This window comes from Limanda limanda, chromosome 13, assembly GCF_963576545.1.
Source record: "Limanda limanda chromosome 13, fLimLim1.1, whole genome shotgun sequence".
Lineage (NCBI taxonomy): Eukaryota > Metazoa > Chordata > Actinopteri > Pleuronectiformes > Pleuronectidae > Limanda > Limanda limanda.
In genome coordinates this window covers 17,253,146-17,271,514 of record NC_083648.1, presented here as the reverse complement: position 1 = coordinate 17,271,514, position 18,369 = coordinate 17,253,146, and the positions used below count along the sequence as shown (strand labels likewise).

Here is an 18,369-nt window from a genome sequence, read left to right as displayed (position 1 = left end):
TGGTGGGAAATTAAATAAGAAAAAAAAAGATTATGTCTAAGTGTGTCACCTCAAACACTGCTGTGAAATCTCTAACCTGATCCACGAGGAGGTGGCAGCGGTGGAGTGGAGGAGCGAGACTGGATTATTGCAAGCCGCGTTAGGGAAGGACCCGCGATTTCTCGAAAAGCTTTTGCATACTGCGGAGAGAAAGAGAGCGCACACACACACACACACACACACACACACACACACACACACACACACACATATCAAACAAACATCTACGTGACGTATCGGTGAGTGTGACAAAACAAGCACAGATAAAGGTAGAGATTGTGTCATCTTGTTGGGAATCGGACTTTATCTGCTCGACACGAAGAGACACAGCACACAGGATGTCTTTAAAATGAAGGAAAGAAACACACGGGGAAATATTCACAGCCATGAATAGAGAGAGCGGAGAACTGCAGTTAATTGTAACTGAGAAAGTAAGTTTGATGCTCAAATGATGAGGTGACACAAGGGGAGAATTGTGCGTGAGAGGGTGAAGCAGAATAAAGATGGAGGAAGATAAAACAGGCTGTGTCCTCCATGTTTGTTTAGTGTGTTCGGTGTGTTTGAGACGTGTGTAAACCAAGACTGGATCACTACCACTGCCTCAAAAGTTATGGTTTCACTTTGATGTCATTGTGAGATAAAGACAATCAGGGGTGGACAGTAATTAAGTAAATTGACTTGAGTATCTGCACTTTACTTGAGTATAAGGGGAAACATATTGCTTTTACTCCACTACATTTGAAAGACAGACATCGTACTTTAGACTCTACCACATTTCTCAAATCCAAAAGACAATAAACTGTGTTTGTGTAGTTCTGCATGTGGTTTGTCTAAATGGTGTTGCCGTACCTGTACCTGGCGCATCTTGATGGTCGAATGTAGAGCAAACGTCAGGCAGTTCATTTAGCGCTGGGAATGAAAGCTACGGCAGAGAAGAATGACAATTATCCACCTGAGCACCCATGGCTATATCTTAACCTGTTAGAGGTTTGTGGGATGAAGACAGATTCGTATCACGCACAAACTTTATCACAGCCCACCAATATTCCCCGTCCAACCTGAGAAAGCAAGGTTTGTAGCTAAACAATGGTTTTAAACCAGATTTTATACCAGTAACTTAGTTGCCGTTTTTCAGTCTATGGTTGGTTGATCCGAGTGATCGGGTTAATTTTCTGTTAGAATGTTTTTTCACTGTGTAAAGCCTGGTTCACTTTTTCCTTATCTTGAGCATGTGAGTTAAAAAAATGTAATTATGTTTTCTATATATTTTTGACTGCAATCATACATTGTGCAAATACAAAAATGTCTTGAGATTTTTGTAAAAATTTGTTTATATACTTAAATATTTTTAAAAGCAAATACTCCAGTATTTTAACTGAAGCAATAATTTGACTGAGCAAATGTCACTTGTATTGGTAAAATAGTTGTATTTGACCAGAAGTATCTTTCTACCTTTGATTCAAGTAATGAGGTTGTGTGCTTTGTTCACGATTGAAAGAAATAGAGGGAAAAGCAGAGAAGGAGAAAAGGAGGATATGGAGGAAAGGAATTTTAAGAAAAGCAGTAAAAGAGAGGAAGAAAATGAAAGTTAGCCTTTCCCATATGAGGAAGGTAGTGGTTTTCTGGGTCAGTTGGTTTTACAAAAACAGGAACGTTTTTGGAACATTGCAGGGAGGAGTAGCTGTAGAGCATGGCGGTGATTTTGTTTACATCACCACCAGTGTCAGCACATATCACCAAAAGCTCTTGAATCTTGTTATATTTTATAGTTGACATCTTCTCCAGCGTGTTCTACGTGTACGACACCTAGTTTTCATCCAAAGACATGTTCTAGCTGTGTTTTCACATGGGCTCTCTCTGACACTTTCCAGACATTTTACTGGGGGGCTGGCCGGAAAAGTTCAGGGAAATGTCGACAGCAACTGACTCAGACTTTTGCGAAAAATCTCATAAAAGAAATCACAAGATGAATATATTTATAAAGGTTTACGGCTTCAGATCCGTCGTTTTGAGACAATACTGTGTTTAAGAAGATGTGCTATATGTTATGTAAAAATATTTCCACTTTAAGTCATATGGTTCTTCTACTATACTCCCTCAAAGGAAAGCCAATATCATAGCCTCCAGTTAGTTGTAAATACTATGTTATTAATTCGCCCATATCATATTTTTCTCAATTCTTTTGTGTTGAACATTTAGTAAAACATCAATAAATATTTAATCTGAGAGATGACACAATGAGCAAGACCTCTCCTACCCCCCCCTCCAGCGTCTCCTGTCTGCCTCTCTCTCTCACCCCCCCATCAGTGCCGCTCGCCCATCTTGCCTCCAGCTCGTTTGATTTTCTTCATGGCTGACTGTTGTTTCTGCTGCTGCAAGCTCACCCATCAGCGCGCATTGATCGCTCCCCTTCATCCCCTGCATCCCCTCCGTGATACCTGACTATGGCGACTAATTCCCCCGTTCTCACCCCTCTTCATCCCAGATTGAGAGGGTCGGAGGAAAAATCAATAACGGTGCCAAGTGAGGCGGGGTCAGGGGTCAACGAGGTCCTTGACAAGTGTGTCAGGGGAAGGAAGGAGTGAGAGAGAGAGGGGAAGAAAGTGAGTGTGTGTGCGTGGGCGAGTGTATGAGTGTGTGTTGCATAAGCAGTGGTCAAAGAGAAACAGAGTGACCAAAGGCCTCGTGGGTGCAAGTGTCAGGCTTGTCAAGGATCAAATTTATGACCATTGATTGGTGCTGTGTGTGTGTGTGTGTGTGTGTGTGGGTTGTGTGTGTGTGTGTGAGTGTGTGTTTTAGTGTTGATGACTGTGTGCGTTTGTTCGGATCATGGTGGAATCCGACAGGGGTGAGGAGTCATCATATAAAGCCCATTATGGCCTAACAAGCCAATGAAACAAATGAATCCCATGAGAAGTCAAGCTCCCGTCCTTCACGTGTCCGTCCCTCTATCCTTTCGCCCACGTGTCTGACCGGGTGTCGATGAAAATGGTTTACTGTAACTGAGGTGTGCGTTTCTTTAGAGGATTCTTTCCATGTAGCTGTGGATGTGCACACAGACACGCACATGGCTTCTATTCATACTTCACCTGAACGTCTGCACACGTGTTCCACATGTGTGGTCTAGAAGAAAACCTCCTTGTTCGTTGCATTTGGCCAAACAACAAAAAAACGAGTTGAAAGAAACGTTGTGTGTGACTAATTGTGGTGGCCGTATCCTCACCCACATAAACAAACAAATTAAAAAAATAGATTCATGGTTTGACACACTCTCTCACAACATTATCAATGTTTTTGCTAGTTATTTTTTGAAAGAAACAGTTTTATTTGCTTTTGAAGTGACACTATCAACATTTATTAATGAGACAGACACAGTTTGTTTGCCCTTTTCTATCATTGTCAGTTTCATCAGTTAGTATTTGGAGTTAATGTATTTGCTGAGTCAGTCCTCAATGACCAGACCAAGAGCTGCATCAGCATGGGAGGGGACAGTCTTTCTATGAAATGCATTTTAGTTGTTGTTTCCCTCTTTTGCTGTTTCCATCTTAGTTGGTGTGTCACCGCATTTTCACCGGGATATATATATATATATATATATATACATATATATATTTTTCTCGTTATAAATTGTTTGCGTCTGATCGAGTTGAAGTGCCATCAACCCCCACACTCGGCCGTGGTGAATCCAGCGAGGGATCCACTGCTGTGTTCACACATCAACATCTCCTGGATTTTTACGGCCATTAAACTGCAGAGCATCACTCGGACATTTGGGTTCACACATGCACCTCCTCCGCATGTCTGAAAGGGTCTTAATAAGATAATCTGCTTCCTGTTTGTACCAGCACAAACATGAATGGTCACGTGATATGACGCAGGTAATTGTCACCTAACAGTGTTTCAAATGTCTTCAAGTGCCTCTTAAATGTATTTAAAATCAGCTCTGCAGCCCAAACCGCTTTACCACACGTTCATCTGCGATAGTGTCAATTAGCGCTTAGCTTAGCGATCTCCTGCTGCTGCTCAATTTGGCTGCTCATTCCCCACTGTTTAAATTCCACATCAGTAATCGTTCACTGTAATCTTCCCAGCAACACATGATCACCGGCTTTTAACACCCAGGAATTAGCTCACATTCCTCCCAGGGGGACTGGGTGTGTGTGTGTGTGACTTGAAGACAACCCTATCATGACTGACAGACACTTCATGATACAGGTAATTATCCCTGTTGTGCTCTGATTGAAACGGGAAATGGAGACAAAGATTTTCCCTTCTGTGCCATGCTCACATTTAAATGTATGCAATCGAGGCCATGATGCCGTGCTCCACAGACACACACGTCTACTGTACATCCACGCCACATATACGGGCAGTGGGAAATGGGAAAGGAAGATGAAGCCTTGAAGAAATCCATTTGCAATTTAAATGGAAATGTAATGAGCCCGTGGTGGCAGTGAATTAGCCTGCTGATCAATTGATCATGTCAAGGACAAATAGGTAAACAAACATATCCATCAGCCTCCTGCTCCACCTCCTCCCTTTGCTCCCTGCTGTGGAGGATCAGTGAGAGGTGAGACAGCATGTGTGTGTATGTGTGTATGTGTATGTATGTGTGTGTATGTATGTGTTAAGAAGAAGCAGGGGTGACAGCAAACACCATCTAAAGTACGTTTTCATGGGGAGGCTCCCTAAAACACACAAAGTACTTACTGCAAACACATATACTCAAGTGTAAACAGAGCGACACACAATTGCGTACCCCGCTGTGACTGTCCTGCCCAGCTCGTTACACAGACAGTTGGGCCCAGCAAGGTTCCTTTCAGAGGCGATGGAGGGAGCAGAGGAGGAGGAGAAGAGGAGGAGGAGGAGGGAGCCTCTCAGATTCAAACAGGGAGCAGGACGGGGAAAACAAGGGGGAGGGAACGAGTGCAGAGGCTGCCAGAAGAAAGCAGGCTGGGACTAGACCTGCTGCCTGGCCTCACCCCAATCTGTGAGTGTGTGTGTGCGTATGCGTGTGTCTGTGTGTGTGTCTATGTGTGTGTGTGTGTCTGCAAAGAGAGTGGGAGCACCAATCATGCCCTGAATAAACCTGTATTCAAAAGCCTTTCCACAGTGATGGAGCTGTTTAACAAACTTTAATTGTCTATTTTCTAGTTTAAGAAAGATGCTTAAAGTTGGAAAACTCAAGACATTGATATTCCATAAGTCATTTCAGTCCTCGTCTCTCATCAGTCACAGTTGCTTGTTTCTCTAATCTATCGGAATCTCTCTCCAAACTCAATCACCACAACTAATTCATCTTAATAAGAAACTGATAAAGAGATTCTGTGGTTTGAGCTCCAGTCACAATAAGGTGATTGCTACTTAATAGCAGAAGAGAAAGACCTGTTTAGTGGAGAATCCTTGTGGTGAACGCAATTCTCAAATCGGTATGAGGTCAATCATATCGTCATATTTGCAGGGATACTGGACAAACCTAAATATTTACTTGATGATGGCGCTGGATGACAAGTCAGGAAAGTAATTGGGATGTATCATCAGTGGACCATGCATGCCTATTCTAAGACTTTTTGCAATCTATTAAGTGTTTGTTGCAATATGTTTGTCTAAATCAAAGTGGTGAACAAGCAATTGATTATCCAGAGATCATTGCTGCTAGCATCGCTAAACAACACAAACTCTTCAGAGAGTCATTTTAAAGTCTTAACTAATAGTTTTACTAATAACACATAGGCAGTTTATTAAACATATTTATAAATGCACGATTTAAAAATGAATATGTGCAATGCCATCAAAGGACAAACACCATCTACGGTAAATGTTCACCACCTAGCAACCCCAAATTTTTGTTTACTGCGGCTGGGTCCAAAATCACCCACTCATTCACTGACCCCTACTTCCCTATATAGTGAAGAAGAAAAGCTTTCTGACACTGCTCTTCACACACACTACTTCTCTGCACTGGGAGGCTGATTACGTCAGTGTCGCAGGATTATGAAGAACAACAACAACATTGGCTGGTGGAAAATCCCACAGTAAATGTCAAATAGTAATTTAACATTTTAATATAACATTTCACAACAGCTCTACAAAATGGCGAATGTAGTACGTGATTAGTGAATGATTTTGGACACAGCCAAAAATTTGTAACTCATACAGCATAGTAATAAATTATTATTTAAAAAGACTTATTTAAGGATTACTTACAACCTATAAATATTGGCTCAAAGTTTGTCTGAAAAGTGAATGCTGCTTTACTTATCCAAAGACTTGTAAAGTTTCCAATCATTAAATGTGATGATTACTTGAGTTTCTCAGGCCTCAAATGCTTAACGTCTGCTGAGTTGGTTCAGCACAGACAGAGGAGATGGAGACATGGGAAAGGATGACAGCTTGAGTATTTCTATCAGGAGTTATTTCATGGACGCTGCCTGTTCAACGAACAGAGAAAAGTGCCACCATCTCCCCTTTCAAAGCAGGACAGCATATTACCCTTAGCTTTTGAGGGCAAGGACACGTGGAAAGGCATTTGGAAAATTATAATATCTTAGCATATAGTGTATGTTGCTGTGTGCATGATCTATTTTGTGACACCACGATGGGAACACACCATTACTACTAGCTAATAGGAAATACAAGGCGTTTAACACAAGACCTTCAGAAGAAGAGCAGGTCCACTGTACTTGTGTCTCATATTTTTACACATCAAAATGAAGGGAATCTACAATATGCTGTTGTAAGACTTGACACCTAAGTCTGACGTGCATGACAACAGCAACAAAAAAATAAAATAAATATGAATACATTTAATGCTGATGAGGAAACAGCAGGTTAATACCGGATGAAGAAACAAGACAAAAAAGACCCCCACAAAAAGAAAGTGCTTTTTAAAGAGGACCATTTGTAAAACAAGGAGCATAAAACCAGATTATAGGCAAACAATGACACAATCCCTTATGTTCATTCCTGTAATACGCTGTGAAGAAGAGGATTTATACTTTATTGTGCTGGAATGCATAGAGGCTGCCTTGCGTCTCCCTCTGCATCTGCCTGCCTCTTTGGGAATCAGTTTTTCCTCCTCCTGAGGCCAGGTGTAATCCCTGCATGGAGGAGGCAGAGATGCCTCCAGCCAACTGCTGATCAGCCTTATAATGGTTTCAAGTATTACCAGTGATACCACCAGAGGGAAAAACTCCTTCAATCCAATCTAAGGCTTTCTGTGCTGACTCCGCACTGCGCTGTTTGGTTTGGGTGGCTGCTCGGTGGATTCCTCCCTGCTCGTCTCCTGGTCTGGAGTTGGATTGCATTGGATTGTCTTAATTGTCTCTAATGACTAAATTGTCCCAACTACTTGCTTCATTACCTGTTTGTTAACTCTATTAGGGAGGAGGAGATGGTAATTGAGGGTGTTAATGGAGGCCTCATGATGAGTGCCACTCTGAAAGCGGTTGAGAGTAAAAGCAAAACTGTGATGCTTCTCGGGGCGAGGAAATGACACATTATACGGAAAATAAGTGGGATTTACAACAAAGCATCAATCAAAGGGAATAATATCATGTTCAACACACAGTACAGTTGGAATTTCTTCAGATAGTCAATATTTACCACTAATGCAGCAGGTATCACTATAGTCTCAGCACCTATCCCTCAGAGCTCTGACTTAAACCCTGTGAGCTCTGTCTGCTAAACCCAGCTCAAGATTAGGCTCTGATTGTCCAAAGTGCAGCAGATAAAGTGGGATTTTCTGTAGTAAAGACAGATGTTTCCGAGGAAGTGAAGGGATTCTGGCTCCGCAGAGGAGCTTTAACTTTGTCATCGCCGTTCAAGATTTGGCCCGCGTGCACTCGTTTCTTACACTGGAATCTGGGCGAAGCCAGGACAAATCCAGAGTCAATATTAGCAGAGGGTCTTAGTGGAGAGACCACACCCGAGTCAAACAACATTTGGCATATAAATACCCTCCGACTGTCTTTATTCAGCAGATGCTATCACAGGTGGAGAGCTGGGGCATTGTTTGGACTCTCATCTGGGAGAAAAGACAAATTAACAGAGTGAAACAAGACAATATGCTAATTAAAAACAAGTAGATTATTCAAATAATAAATGTGTAAAGGCTCAACAGAGACACTAAGTGTATATGGTGTTTGTATGGGAGGGGCTTGTTTTTGTCCTCTGTAACAATAATAAGGTGCTTTAATTCTGCTGTAAAATATTCTAAATAATTTGACCAAATTAGCTGTATATATGGGCAGATTCTGTTTTGTTTAAGCTGAGACACAACAACGCAATTTTTTTTATATATGAAGTTTTGGTAATTTGCATATTTCATCCTCTTACAACATGAAAAATGCGAATAAATTTGATCAAAATAGGAAAAAGTCACATCATACAACAAGTTTTGCTCCAAATACCCAAACATCAGAATGTGCTGTTCAGAGATGGTTAAACAAAGCTGAGCCCATTGTTCCCCTGAGTCATCCTGGTCAACAACAACAGTTATAAATGTTTATCATCCATCATCTGGTCAAGTCATTTGAGTGCATTTCTGCATCAGTTTGCATTTGAACATATTTGTGCATGTGAGACAAAGTTTAATATATTTCATGAAGCTGCTGTCTTCATTTGTTCCTGTCGGTTTGTCTATTTAGCTACACCACTCCTTATTTCTACAATACATTAATACTAGCATGCACAAATATGAGTAAATAAATATGACTTTGGACTTCATAAGAATGAAACTTGGGATGCGTTCCACTTTATGCATCAGTTCCTGTTTAACACACATGACGTTGCAGGTGAAATCGTGGGTCACTCAGCTCTTCCAGGAAACTTTGACCCCGCCTGTATGATCTCTTCAATCCCAGAGTGTGTGAGATTTTTTCCCCTGTTGTTCGCTCTCTCTTCTTTTCTTGCTCATTCTCCTCTTCTCTCCCATTCTCTGCCACTCTCTCCAGTTTTTCCTCCTCTCTTTTTTTTCTCCAACACATAGGTGGATTAAGGCAAAGGGGCTTTTGTTTAGATAAAGCGAAGGATTAAGGAGAGATTTGCCCCCATAAAGTTGTGGGCTTGATGGGCCTTTTATCCCTGCATGTCCCTAAAGCTGTGTTGCCTCTGGATTAGGACTATACAATGGGGCCCCTTGTGCAGAGGGATCCGGGCCAGAGAGAGACAGGAGAGAGAGAGAGAGAGTAAGAGAGAGAGAGAGAGAGAGAGAGAGAGAGAGAGAGAGAGAGAGAGAGAGAGAGAGAGAGAGAGAGAGAGAGAGAGAAGGCATGCAAGGAAAAGAAATGAGACAGAGGGATTGAGACGAGGGAGAAAAAACGCAAGAAGAAAGAGAGAAGGGGATGGATGGAGAGAAATGAGGGGGAATTATACAGCTTTTAGAGGAAACTGACAGGTTGAAAACTTTTAGAGGAGGGATTTGCAGAGGAGATCCTGAGATCTTGTCACCAATAAAGGGGATTTCAGAAGGATTCAGAGGCGTGGTGCTGACAATAAACCAGCACAAAAAAAAATGGTGGCTGTCTCTTTAAATTCATTTATCTAATGTGCTGGAAAATAAATAAATAAATAGGGGGAGCGAGTCTTACTGTGGAAGTGCTGCTAATAACGTGTCTAAGAGGTGGCTCCTGGCAAATTGCTTTGTTATTCTTGTCAAAAAGGTCTCCCGCAAGAAGTCGATTTTAAACTACACATCAAAATGATTAATTGCCGTGGGATGAACAGATGCTGAAATACCCTTGAATGGTGCCGGGGAGGCTGGAGTGCAGACCTAATGTATTCATGAAGTTGCAGAAACATCATTAAGAGTATTAATTAGCTATTAGAGAGCAGAACTTCACTGGATGTAAGGATGCTTTTTGTTGTTCATATGAAAAAAAGACAAGAGGATGAATCTGGTAAATAATAAATAAATAAAATCCTCATTTTCTGCTACAAGAGAAGCTCGGGGTGTGATTAACCAACGGGAAATCAATACAAGGGGAATGAATCAGGCGAATAGAAATACATGATATCCACATTTCCTGCTAAAAGAGAAACTCAAACCTTGAGGAAATCAATACAAGTCCAATTTGACTATGTCAGATATGACTTCACTCACTGTTGGGGGTTAACATCTACCAGAGGAAATCACTGACAGCCCCCATGCCTCTTCCAAATTAATTTATATGTATTTATATTTGGGGTATTTCCTCATTGGAGGTCATTGCTCACCTTGTATTCAGCAGAGCATGGCAGGGCACAGGGGTGAAGGGAGCTGTTTTTCTTTTTTTGGGAGTTTAAGCCCCTCAGATGCGCTGGACAGCTCTAGTCGCTCTAAGGAGCTTTAGGTGGAGAGGCGCTGAGAAGAAACTCTTTCTCGCTTTAATTGCTTTAGAGACGGTCCTCACAAAGAGACAGTGGCCAGATTTACCTCCCGTTTAAGTTCTTATTTCCATTGGTTCACAAGTTAATCCTCTTTCTTTCTCAGACCTCGCGGAGAAACCGAGTGATAGGAGCCTACCAAGGCGACAGAAACCAGGGAGGCACACGAGGTTTCTTTTTCTTTCTGTTTTTTTAATAGACCATGCAGGCGAGAGGGAAGACTCGCAGGAGGAAAAGTTTTGGGAAACAGAGTCATCAATGAAACAGATAATAATAATAATAATAATAATAATAATAATAATAATAATAATAATAATAATAATAATAATAATAATAATAATAATAATACATTTATTATTTATTGCCACATTAAAATTTAAATAATTAAATGTATCAATAAGTGCAGTTAATTGTATTATGTTAAAAAAATAGACTATGTTTGTCCTTAATAAATCGTTTAAGCAAATACAAATGACCAAATATTTATTTCAGATCACGTTACCAGGAGACTGTATATATTAGGTTATTTGATACAATTTGTGATATATATATATAATTGAGTTACCTGCTTTCATCTATTTATCTGAGTGGAATTCTGTGTAGCTATTTCATCAATGTCATAATTTAATAATTTTCCTAATTTACATGTACATCTAAATAAATAGGTAAATGACTTATAACCCACCTCCTTCCTCTTCACTACCTCTCTCACGCACACACATTGACCGATGTAAGCTTGATGATAAATGTCCACATACCGCTGATTGTCGATAAAAAAAAAGTGCAGTTATGTTTGAATGCAGCCTGAACATGAATATTCTCCACTGCATGAAATCTTTTGTCTCCTGTTTCAACTTGTCAGAGTGAGAAACACACAGTCAGAGATAAAACTGCGTTAAAGGCCGAGCACTTTCAGAAAAGAAAAAAATCTCCCAACAAAATATGCGAGCTTTACATTAAAAGGCTACTTTGCGCTGCCCTTAATTCCCTACCTAAACGGTTTTGCTCCGGGAGAAGAAATCTTCTCTATAAACCCTTCAAGAAGAGAAGGGCATTATTGCCCTAATCCTCTTACCCGCAGTCATTTTAAGACAGGGGTTTTTGGAGGCTGAGATGGCGTCTTCTCTCCCCTATCCCATCCCAAATCCTTCCTGGCCGGGGAGAGTGTAAAGGCAGCGCCCTGGCATCTATTAGCCATCTCTCTCCAGAGTCCCCTTCTGCTCCAGTGCAGAACAAGCCGAAAAGCAAACAAACTAAAGGGTGCTGGCTTTTCTTCACCGGACCAGAGGAGAGGCACTGGTTTCATGCAGCAAGCGCGTATGAGAAATGTGAGGAGAAAATTGAACAAAATAGCTTTTACGCACAAGCTTTTCGCTTATTTCCCAGAATTGTAAATGATCTGAGTGTGTTGATAAACTCAACTGTTAAATAAATTAAAATAAAAAGTCATCGTATAGCCATCATTTGGTTTTAATTCTCACTTACATATTGCCTACATTCATTCAAAGTTGTTGGGCAAAGCTGCAAACCCGAGGTCCTATCCTATATGTGCCAAATCACATTTTTAAAAGAATAATAATAAAAGCCCCCTTATGAAGGAATTAATTCCTGCACTTTTGTTTTTGAAAACAAAGCTTAATTCCTCTCCCTTTAGTTTTGTTTATGAAGTTGAGTGGAATAAAAACACCGTGTAGTCAGACACGGGGGGGGATTGGGCGAACAGAATGTGCTTAAATCGATCATATTTGGAAAGAAGTCCAGACGTCACAGGGACCGAAGCCTGCAGCTGGAACATCAACTATCTTATTTACGTGAGTGACGGCGCCGGGCAGCCAATAGGAAGCCGCCGTGGCCCCCGCGAGGCTCCCCCTTAAAGCGCACCAGCAGATGGCGGATTCACACTGCAGCACGAGCAGAGAGAGAGAGAGGATCTGAAGCGAGAGCAACAAGACCAGAGGAGTTTTCCACCGAGCTGAATATTAACTAAACACGAGGAAGAGTGGACAACTAACCAAATCAACAACAACAACCGAAGTGGCTGAGAAGAACCTGAAGAAGTCGAGGAGCTTGGATTCTCTGCGCTTCTGAGAAGGACGCGACAGAAAAGACGAGTGCTTCCACAGGAGGTGAGACAACAAACTTCTTCAACATCAGTTTATTATACTGAATTCGTGATTTGCAATGATTTTTTTTGTATCTGTGTGTTTTTTTTAAATACCCTTCACTGTTCGTGTAGCCTAGACTATTTTTGAAAACTGCAGGTAAAATATGTGCACGTGTTATTACTTGTATTATAAGCTGTAACTAAATTGCATGTGTTTAAAACACGTTATTTGCTGGAGTTAAAAAACAACAACCGGATATGTGATTTTTATAAAATGTTGACAATATTTTGTAAATTAATTTTCTGCACCAATAAGTGAAATTAATTATGGCTACATTATAAATAAGGGGCAAATTTGAACAGAAGGTTTAATAGATAACCTCATGCACTTTATGCAGGAGGTCAACAATCACACATAATAAAATAACTGGTACTCACTCCCGTCATGATCGTGATCTCTTCTCAATTTCAACACTTTGGAGTTTGACTCTGAACCACATTTACAAAAACAGAAGATAATTTCATTTTTTATTAAAATACAATATGTTGTAAACCTGATAAAGTAATTAACTATTCTGGCAGGGACTGTGTCATCCTCAAACAGATTTGATGAAAGCTTCAAGTAACATATCAGGCGCTTAAATCCCTTTAAACCTCCGCCTGACTCCTGCGTATTAAATATCCTTGAAAATAATATAAATCAAACATGCTCCTGGAACTGTGACAGTTGACACTGGTGACACAGCAAAGGGCAGATTGACAGGTCGGTGTCTGCCCCCCGAGGGGCTGTTAGCAAATAACATTTCTCCCCATTTAGTCGGATCACAGAGTTGCACTGTACATGCCAATTTACATAATGACCGTTTGATAATCGAAGCATTGAGCAGGAGCTGCCAGGAGGGCCCTGCGGTGCCCGGAGCACATGGAGGCTTATGAATGACAATAACACGGAGCACCGACGGGCCCAGGAGCCATTGTGCAGGATTGGTTATGGAGAGGAGGAGGATGTGTGCAGGACATGAGCAGAGATGGGGAAGATCCTGAGAGCGCAGGGTTGGAGAATAAAGTTCTTGTACAAAAATACAAGAGGGCAAAAACATGCATCTCTTTGCTGTGTTTTGCACGATAGAAAATGTGAGGTTAAAATTATCGGCAGATGTTTTAGTCCCTCAAACCTTCATCAGTGATCCTAACTCAACTCTGCAGCTTTAAAAACAATGTAAACACGTACTGTTCATATTTACTTCCTTATCAATGTTGTTTAACGGGTTAATCACATTTAATGTGCAGAAACAATAAAAAAAAACAACAGTTCCCTTACTAAAACACGCGAGCGCGCACACGTGCCAGAGCCTCCAGCGCACGCACACGCGCACACAAGGTACCTCCGCAGCGGGCACGCGCACTGTACGTCCGTCCGTGTCAGCGGTGATGATGAATGGAGGGCCTCGCAGTCGAAACCTATTTGCACTTCCATTAGACGGGGAGCCAAATGGGGATCAACATGCATATTTTTACCCGCGGAGGAGCCATACATCTCCGCCAAAACGTTGCCCCGGGGCGATGGGATAAGAGGCCGCCAGAGAGAGGGGGGGGGGGCAGCGGGGGGACGGGGCGGCCGGGTGGGGTGGGGGGGGGGGTGGGGCTCCATTCAACTCAAATACTTGGGGGAGTAAAGTAAATGTTTAGCGAAGCACCTTCTGTCCCGGCGAATTAAACTATTCCCCACTGCCCTCTGATCACATTCATCAGCCGCCGCAGCCACTTAATAGGCTGGGAATGGGCACTGCGGGCACACACGGACGGGCGCGCACACACACACACACACACACACACACACACACACACACACAGGCTCACGGTTCATGCACCGCACTAAAACTGCCTTTTACAAGAAAGACCACCCAGTACTTCTTCTCTCTTAGCCTGTTTAAATTGGTTTAAATGGCCTGCAATAATAATAATAATGATAATAATAATAATAATAATAATTATAATAATAATATGCAGGAACAAATGCTTTTAGTTGACCTCTCAGTTTAATAATCAAGTCTTGATGATCAAAATATGCCAACCTATGATAAGCTGTATATTATATTGTTATATTATTGTATAATAAATAATTGTCCCTGGTAAAATGAACATTAAACAAATGCCAAATTAGCCTTTAACCAATATCTGTACTCAATATCTATATTTATAACATTTCAACCATTTCAAATATATAACTGTGTGACCTTTTTGAATCTAGACTCAATTACTTTTATAAAAACGGACCAAATTAGAAAATAAATAAATGATGGTTAAACAAAAGAGGTAAAATTACAACCTTAAACTTGTGATGCAAATATTTTTTACAAGTTTGTCTGTTTAGGTCCATAACTTGCAGATCCCTGGCTGAGGAGCAGCATGTCACACACAATATTTATATCTCCTCCTCCCTGTGGTCTCTCTGTAATAGTTATAATAAGTGTTTGGGCCGCAGAGATGTCCTGCCCCCCCCCCCCTCCTCTCTGCTAATACATATCTAATCGTGTCCTCCAGCGGTTCATCTATGAAAGTCTCGGCCGTGAAGGAGAACTAGGCTACAAAATGAGAGTTTTGGATATTGCTGCCTTTTAAAAAGACTCGGACATGGATATGTTCCCTCAAAGAAATGAATCTGTGTCGGTGGAAGAATATTACATGTTCAGGTCTCTGTTGGGGTTTATAAAAAGGCCAAAATAAATGTTAAGTCTAAATATCTAAATAGAGTCAATAGAGTTATAATTGAACAGCAGCACATTAAAAAATAATCTATCTGGTTACAGGTTTTGCCACCGAGACCCGGAACAAATCTCCTTGTATCATTTCCCAACACACATTTCATCAAAGCGTTGATCTGTCAAAGCATCGTTTTCTGCGGGGATTTGGCTTCATGCGGGATCACCGCGACACGTGAATAAATTCATGAATAACGCATCCGTCTCGGTTCATTATGGGAGCCACTGATAATTACCCCAATTTAAAGTATTTTGTATAATTAATGGCATGAACACAGTGATAATTGGATGTTAATGGATAACACTTTTGTCTGAGTGTGCACATTAAATCTGTTGGCCCTTGAGCGCATGAACCTGCTGTCATAAAAAGAAAGGAAAGCTGGTGTGTGATTCATATCACTTCATCATAGACTTTACATAAGTGTGTTGTTTTATTTTTGTGTTTTTTATGTCTTAACACAACTGGAGGGAAAGGGAGTGGGTTGGGGATCACCACTGGTCACAGCGTGTCCATGAGCGTCCATCCCTTAAAAGTCAAGATGTCTCTTAAAAAATATGAATCACTGTTTCTTCAGCTCTGAAATCAACATCCCCTTCTCCCCCTCCTCCCCCTTGTCCTCCGCAGGTAGCGACCTCTCACCATGCAGCACTACGGGGTGAACGGCTACTCTCTGCACGCCATGAACTCCCTCAGCGCCATGTACAACCTGCACCAGCAGGCCGCGCAACAGGCGCAGCACGCTCCCGACTACCGGCCGTCCGTGCACGCGCTTACACTGGCCGAGAGACTCGCTGGTAATTGACTGCACACACACGATCACACACGCACGCACACACACGCACACACACGCACACTAGCCACCAAGCCACTGACGCAATTGTGATGATGCATCTGTGTTGTAACCAAACTAAATCAAGTGCTTGTTTAATATTTGGAAACAGTGCAGCAAACATTTATGATGGAAATAAAGTATCAAAGTTTTCACCTCCCCATGTGCCCAGTAAAATAAAACCTGCCGTGTGTTTTCTCTTCCAACGGCTGCGCATTTCAAGACATCATCCTGGAGGCTCGCTACGGCTCCCAGCACCGCAAGCAGCGCCGCAGCCGCACGGCCTTCACCGCGCAGCAGCTGGAGGCACTGGAGAAGACTTTCCAGAAGACCCACTACCCGGATGTGGTGATGCGGGAGCGGCTGGCCATGTGCACCAACCTGCCCGAGGCCCGAGTGCAGGTAGGCCTGTTCTGAAGGAAATGTATCACTGAGTTTAGAGGAGCTTGGCTGTGCGTAAATTTGGCTTTACGCACAGATTTTACACGTGTATACATAGCAGTGTCTTTTATTTATAAAATAGTATAAAATTATTATTGTGGATTTAAATAAGTAACATAATTAATCAAAATAGTAGAAAAGGAAAAGGTAAACTTTCTTTTGCATCAATATAAACCACAGTCATACACAATTAAATTAAAACTAACCTAATAAAATATAAATATTGTATGTTTTTATGTACTTATTCCTTGCTTACATTCAATCAACTTTTTCAATTGTGCCTGCACAAAAGAAAAGGCAAGTTATTTATCTGAATAAACACTTAATTCTAAAATATAGTGTCAATTTAATTTCTGTTCTAATTCTCAAATCTCGATTATGATAATTTGCTTCTAAAGTTCTGTCATAATCAAAACTCCATGTTATCCTGGCATTTACTGACTTTGTGTGCTTTTCTCATGTCACTTAACCATTTGAGAGCCACTGAACTCATATTTATTATCTGTTCAAGTCTCCTCTACAGTTTTTTAAAATTCACTATTGCTGTTTCTTCTTGTTCTGCCTCAAACTCACCCCTTTCTTTTCTCCTTCACAAGGTTTGGTTCAAGAACCGCAGAGCCAAGTTCCGCAAGAAGCAGCGCAGCCTCCAGAAGGAGCAGCTCCAAAAGCAGAAAGAGGCTTCAGGGGAAGGAGGGAGTGAAAAGGAGGACGCACCTCCCTCCACCACCACCCTTCCCGACACCCAGCTGCCTCCTCCATCCTCCTCTTCATCTTCTCTGGAGACAGACGGTCCCGTGGTCCGTCCTGTGCTGCTGGACATGGAGCTGAACGTCACGTCTGCAGAACACTCAGGCAGCGAGTCTGCAACAGAGGATAATGCCACAGATAGAGAGGACGAGAGTAAATCTCAAAGGGAGGAGATCAAACGTGAGAGAGCAGTGACACCTGGAGATGTGTCCCCCTGCAAAAGGCTCAGCCCTAAACAAGGTAAACAACTTTACTTGTTGAGATAATTTTTTTCTTTATCCTTCATAAACTTGTGAATCAGATGACATCCCACATCTGCAACAATCCACACATCCAATGACTAACTTTATCCCCTCTTCTAACCCTCTGTCCAGATTCCCCCCTGGTCTCTCCATCCGTGACCCCCTCCTCTTCCAGCATGGGCCTGGCCAGCAGCAGTCCTCTCCCTCAGAGCCACGCTTACTCTTCCTCCCCTCTCAGCCTGTTTCGTCTACAGGAGCAGTTCCGCCAGCACATGGCCGCCACCAACAACATGGTGCACTACCCTGCTTTCGACCTCGCCGCCCCATCCTCGCTGCCCTACCTGGGAATGAATGTTAACATGCCCCCTGCACCGCTGGGCTCCCTGCCCTGTCAGTCCTACTACCAGTCCCTATCCCATCATGCCCAGCAGGTGTGGAACAGCCCGCTGCTTCAGGCGTCAGCAGCCAGCGGACTCACCAGCCACAACAGCAAGACCACAAGCATTGAAAACCTGCGTATGAGGGCCAAACAGCACGCCGCCTCGCTGGGACTGGACACAATGTCTAACTGAGAATCAGACTGTACGGAGGACAATGTAAACGCGACCTCAGCATCGGCCCACACATCATCACATCCCACTGCGTGTCTCTGTGACTGTGATCGGCCTTGAGGAGCCGCACTGACCCCTACTAAAGCAGATGGACACAGGACATGCAGAGATGTTCCACAATTAAACCAACATGCACTGGACCTACAGAACTGAAACATCTTTCAAAGACAAACCAGACTTTCATGACCTTATCGACTCCTCTCAGCTTCTACTGCAGCTCAAGATCCC

At 42.2% G+C, this 18,369-nt stretch overlaps 1 protein-coding gene across 1 annotated transcript; it reads left to right on the top strand.

Moving 5' to 3' along the window:
• Positions 1-12,460: 12,460 nt before the first annotated feature.
• Positions 12,461-18,102, top strand: dmbx1a (diencephalon/mesencephalon homeobox 1a). The gene is made up of 5 exons (XM_061085061.1): positions 12,461-12,530; positions 15,896-16,065; positions 16,324-16,502; positions 17,138-17,528; positions 17,663-18,102. The coding sequence occupies exons 2-5, from the start codon at positions 15,912-15,914 to the stop codon at positions 18,100-18,102; spliced, it is 1,164 nt and encodes a 387-aa protein (XP_060941044.1). The 5' UTR covers positions 12,461-12,530; positions 15,896-15,911.
• The last annotated feature ends 267 nt before the right edge of the window (positions 18,103-18,369 follow it).

Excerpts from the sequence above, each read along its gene's own strand:
- dmbx1a (XM_061085061.1), top strand. The coding sequence starts at position 15,912 with ATGCAGCACTACGGGGTGAACGGCTACTCTCTGCACGCCATGAACTCC. Across the intron at positions 16,066-16,323 it reads ACTGGCCGAGAGACTCGCTG|ACATCATCCTGGAGGCTCGC; the intron begins GTAATTGACTGC and ends GCGCATTTCAAG. Across the intron at positions 17,529-17,662 it reads AAGGCTCAGCCCTAAACAAG|ATTCCCCCCTGGTCTCTCCA; the intron begins GTAAACAACTTT and ends CCCTCTGTCCAG.